Raw genomic sequence first — 3788 nt, 5'->3', positions numbered from 1 at the left:
GAGAGAACCCAGGAGTCCTGGCTCCCAGCCCCCCTGCTCTGACCACCAGCCCCCACTCCCCTCCCAGAGCCAGGGAGAACCCAGGAGTCCCGGGGGGGGACCCAGGCATCCGGGCTGACCTGGTTGATGAAGCGCAGTAGCTGGCTGAAGACTGAGGGGCTGTCGAAAAGGCCATGAACGACCACGACCGGCTTGTAGGAGGCACCGAGGGTGAGGAGCAAGAGGAGGAGGAGACAGAGGGGGGCCAGCACCCCCCAGTTCCTCTGGGGTCGGCCCATCGTCCTGGAATCCCACCGCAGCGCAGGGGGGTCTGGGCAGGAGAGAGACACATGTTGAGGTTCACCCCCAGATCCCTCCATTGCACCCCCGTTTTGCAAGCAGGGAGGAGAGAACCCAGGGGTCTGGGCTCCCAGCCCTCCCTGCTCTAACCCACCAGCCCCCCCCCCCCCCTCCCTCCCTCCCAGTGCCGGGGTGGAACCCAGGAGTCCGGGCTCCCAGCTCCCCCTTCCCCCCAGCGCTGGGGTGGGACCCTGGAGTCCGGGTCCCCAATGGGGGTGCAGGGCAGATCACTTCACCCCCTTTCTCCGCCCCCCCCCCCCGGGCCCTGGGGGAGGGGCCCTTTGGGGGCCCCCCCCCCCGGCAAGGTTTCTCCCCCCCCCCCGCCTCTGTCCCCTGCAGCCAGCCGGGTCCGTCCCCCCCTGTAATGCACCCGGGGGGCTCCGGGGAGGACCCCAAAATCCCTCGCACCCCGGGGGGGGTTAAGTCCCCCCCCTTCAGGGGCCAGGACTCCTGGGTCCGCTCCCCCGGAATGCAGCGCGGCTGCCCCTCCCCCACTGCCGGGGGGGGCGGGTCTCACCTGAGCGGGGCCCCCCCGCGATCCGGCCGGTGCCTTGTTTACTTCCCGTCCCGGGCGAGCGGCCCCCCCGCCCCCGCGTCAGTTCCGGAACCCGGCCCCGGCAACCGCGCAGCTTCCCTAGCAACGGATGTATGAGCATTCCATCCCCGCCCCCCCCCCGGGGGCGGGGCGAGAACCCCGGAGTCCCGGCCCCCAGCCCCCCCCCCCCCGGAGAAAGAACCCACGAGTCCGGGCTCCCAGATCCCCCTCCCCTCCCGGAGCCGGGGAGAGAACCCAGGAGTCCAGGCTCACATCTCCCTCCCCCACCCCCCCAGCTGGGGAGAGAGAACCCAGGCATCCTGGCACCCGGCCCGCTCTCCAGGAGCCGGCTGGCACGCGAACCCGTTTGCAGGGCAAACACTGGGCGCTGGGAAGGGCTTGTCAAGAGGCTGCTGGAGAGGCTGGGAAGGAGACGGGGAAACCCGGGAAAAGCCGGAACTGGCCCCGGGCAGAGTCCTGCGGCGCTGGCCTGGGGCAGGGGGCTGGGCTGGGTGGGCACCGCGGGGGGCCGAGAGCCACTGAACCAAGCCGGACCCCCGGGCGGGATGGGGGTGCCTCTGCCCTGCAGGCCGAGGAATCGCTGGGAGCCCCATGGCTACGAAGGGCCCAGGACTGGGGGGATCACACCCCCCTCCCCACACCGGGATCTCCCCTGACACGAGCCAGGCCGGCGAATTGCTCGCCCAGCGCCCTCCCGCCACGGGTCACACGTTCATTTCGTGCCATCGCCCGAGCGATGTGGCTGGTCACAGTGACGGGCGGGACCCTGCCAAAGCCGTGAGTGTTACGGGTCCTGCAAGAATAGGGTGACCAGGTGTCCCGGTTTATAGGGACAGTCCAGATTTGGGGCTTTTTCTTATATCGGCTCCTATTACCCCCCCACCCCGTCCTGATTTTTCACACTTGCTGTCTGGTCACCCTGTGCAAGAATCACCTAAGAATCGAACACCCGCCGGCTACAGATACAGGGATGTTAATTAGCACGACGTCGGAGTCATGCAGTATTAGTCTGAAAGGTGCATTCATGCCAGAGATCTGCACAATAATCGAATCGCTACCCAGCGCCAGTAACAGTCACACAATCACAACACAGGTGTTAATACACCAGCAACGGCCTCATCTAAGAAATAAAAACACAAATATTAACACAAATGCAGCAAAATCGCGTAATAATCGAATCCGACAGGCAAATAGACAGCGCCATTAACTCATATTAATGCATGGATAATAAAACAGAGCTAATAGCGATGAACTCAAGATGTACTCGTTACTGTTTCTGTCCAACAATCAATAAACACACTGAAAAGCCTGGTGAAAAAGGCTCATTAATGACTATTTCGTTGCACGAGTCTAACAAATAAACCAATGTATCGATCTGAGCAGCAGTGAGACGGATGGAAAATGATTCCTACGACTACCCAATAACCGACTAGCCGTCCGTCCGAACGGGGCCAGAACAGAATGGAAACATTCGCCGCCTCTACGCAGAACAAAGAGATCTCCAGGTGTATTTATTAACGCAAACGAGTCTGATGAAAAAAACGTGTTAATGACTCTTTATGCACAATAGGATGATAATAAAACAGACTTTGATGAAGAAATGCTAATGAGTCTTTCTGCACAACCAGCTCAGAGCTACGGACTGTATCTATTAAAACAATGACAGATCTAAGAATATCTACTCATGATCAAAGGGAGTTTGATAGACTCGATGTATTAATTACCGGGCGTGTCCAATGACCTAACACATCCACCGCTGTATTTATTTGGGCAGTAACGAATAGTACAAAATACAGCGCTGTTGATTAGCAGGAACAAGAGATCGTTTGCTCAAAGAAAGTTGTATTAATTCTTAGGACTGCGCCGACATTGGCCCAAGAATCCTGCGAACTCGGTTCGTTAATAGCGAGGCAGCGAAAATACAGAAGCGAGTCAGTGAACAGATATTGATGACCCCTAGCACACTAATCGGGCCGGTCCGGGCTGAGGCCGGTCCTTACCTCTCCGGGCAGGGCTCCGGGGGGCTGGCTGCTCTGGTCTGACCAGCACCGCTGCAGCTTTTACAGCCGGATCTTCACAACCAGCTAGGCTTCGCTGCCTCCGACTGGGACCGGGGTCGCAAAGGGGAACCGGGGTCCACACCACATCAGAAACTTCCTCAGACTGGGACTCAGATGTGTTAAGTGCCCTGAGAGGGAAGTGCGGGCTGGGCACCAGGACTCCTGGGTTCTCTCCCCGGCGCTGGCAGGGGATTGGGGTTTCCTGACACTCACCCCATGACACAAACCCACCCATGGAAAGCATGAACCGGCTCCGGACGCGCCAATGACCGGTGAGAGCTCGGGAAAGAGGCTGAGACGAAGGGTCGGGGCCTGGCCGGGACTTTCCAGGAGCTGCGTCGACCTTTCCAGGGTGTCACGGAGCGAAAACATGAGTCTGGTTCCCCTCCAACGCCCGAGAAAAGGGGAACAGAAATTTCACTGCCTCAGTTCTAGGGTCATTATGGTGGCCGTGGCCAAGATCAGGGCCCCGTCGGGCCGGGCGCCGCCCAGACCCCGGCCGAGATTGGGGCCCCGTCGCGCCGGGCGCCGCCCAGACCACGGCCGAGATCGGGGCCCTGTCACGACAGGGTGTGACTCTCTGAGAGCCGGTCCCTGGAGCCCAGGAGCTCACAGTCTGACTAGACACAGGTAGGATCATTATCCCCACTTGGAGAAACTGAGGCAGGGAGCAATTCCGTGATTGGCCCAAAGTCCCAAAGACGGTCTGCGGCTGAGCTGGAGAGAGAACCCAGGCATCCGGGCTCACAGCCCCCCCGCTCTAACCACCAGCCCCCACTCCCCTCCCAGAGCCGGGGAGAGAACCCAGGAGTCCTGGCTCCCAGCCCCCCCTA

At 60.8% G+C, this 3788-nt stretch overlaps 1 protein-coding gene across 1 annotated transcript; it reads right to left on the bottom strand.

Moving 5' to 3' along the window:
• Positions 1 to 101: 101 nt before the first annotated feature.
• Positions 102 to 3687, bottom strand: PPT2 (palmitoyl-protein thioesterase 2; the record flags this gene model as incomplete). Its single annotated transcript, XM_029914044.1, has 2 exons — positions 2896 to 3687; positions 102 to 310 (listed from the first exon to the last, which is right to left on the bottom strand). Coding segments are annotated over exons 1-2 (513 nt in total), but the record flags the coding sequence as incomplete, so codon positions are not given.
• Positions 3688 to 3788: the final 101 nt, after the last annotated feature.

This window comes from Terrapene carolina, unplaced genomic scaffold (assembly GCF_002925995.2).
Source record: "Terrapene carolina triunguis isolate 2854851 unplaced genomic scaffold, T_m_triunguis-2.0 Scaffold28742, whole genome shotgun sequence".
In the NCBI taxonomy this organism is placed as follows: Eukaryota; Metazoa; Chordata; order Testudines; family Emydidae; genus Terrapene; species Terrapene triunguis.
Note: the sequence above shows the minus strand (reverse complement) of the source record. Positions and strands in the feature narration are given on the sequence as shown.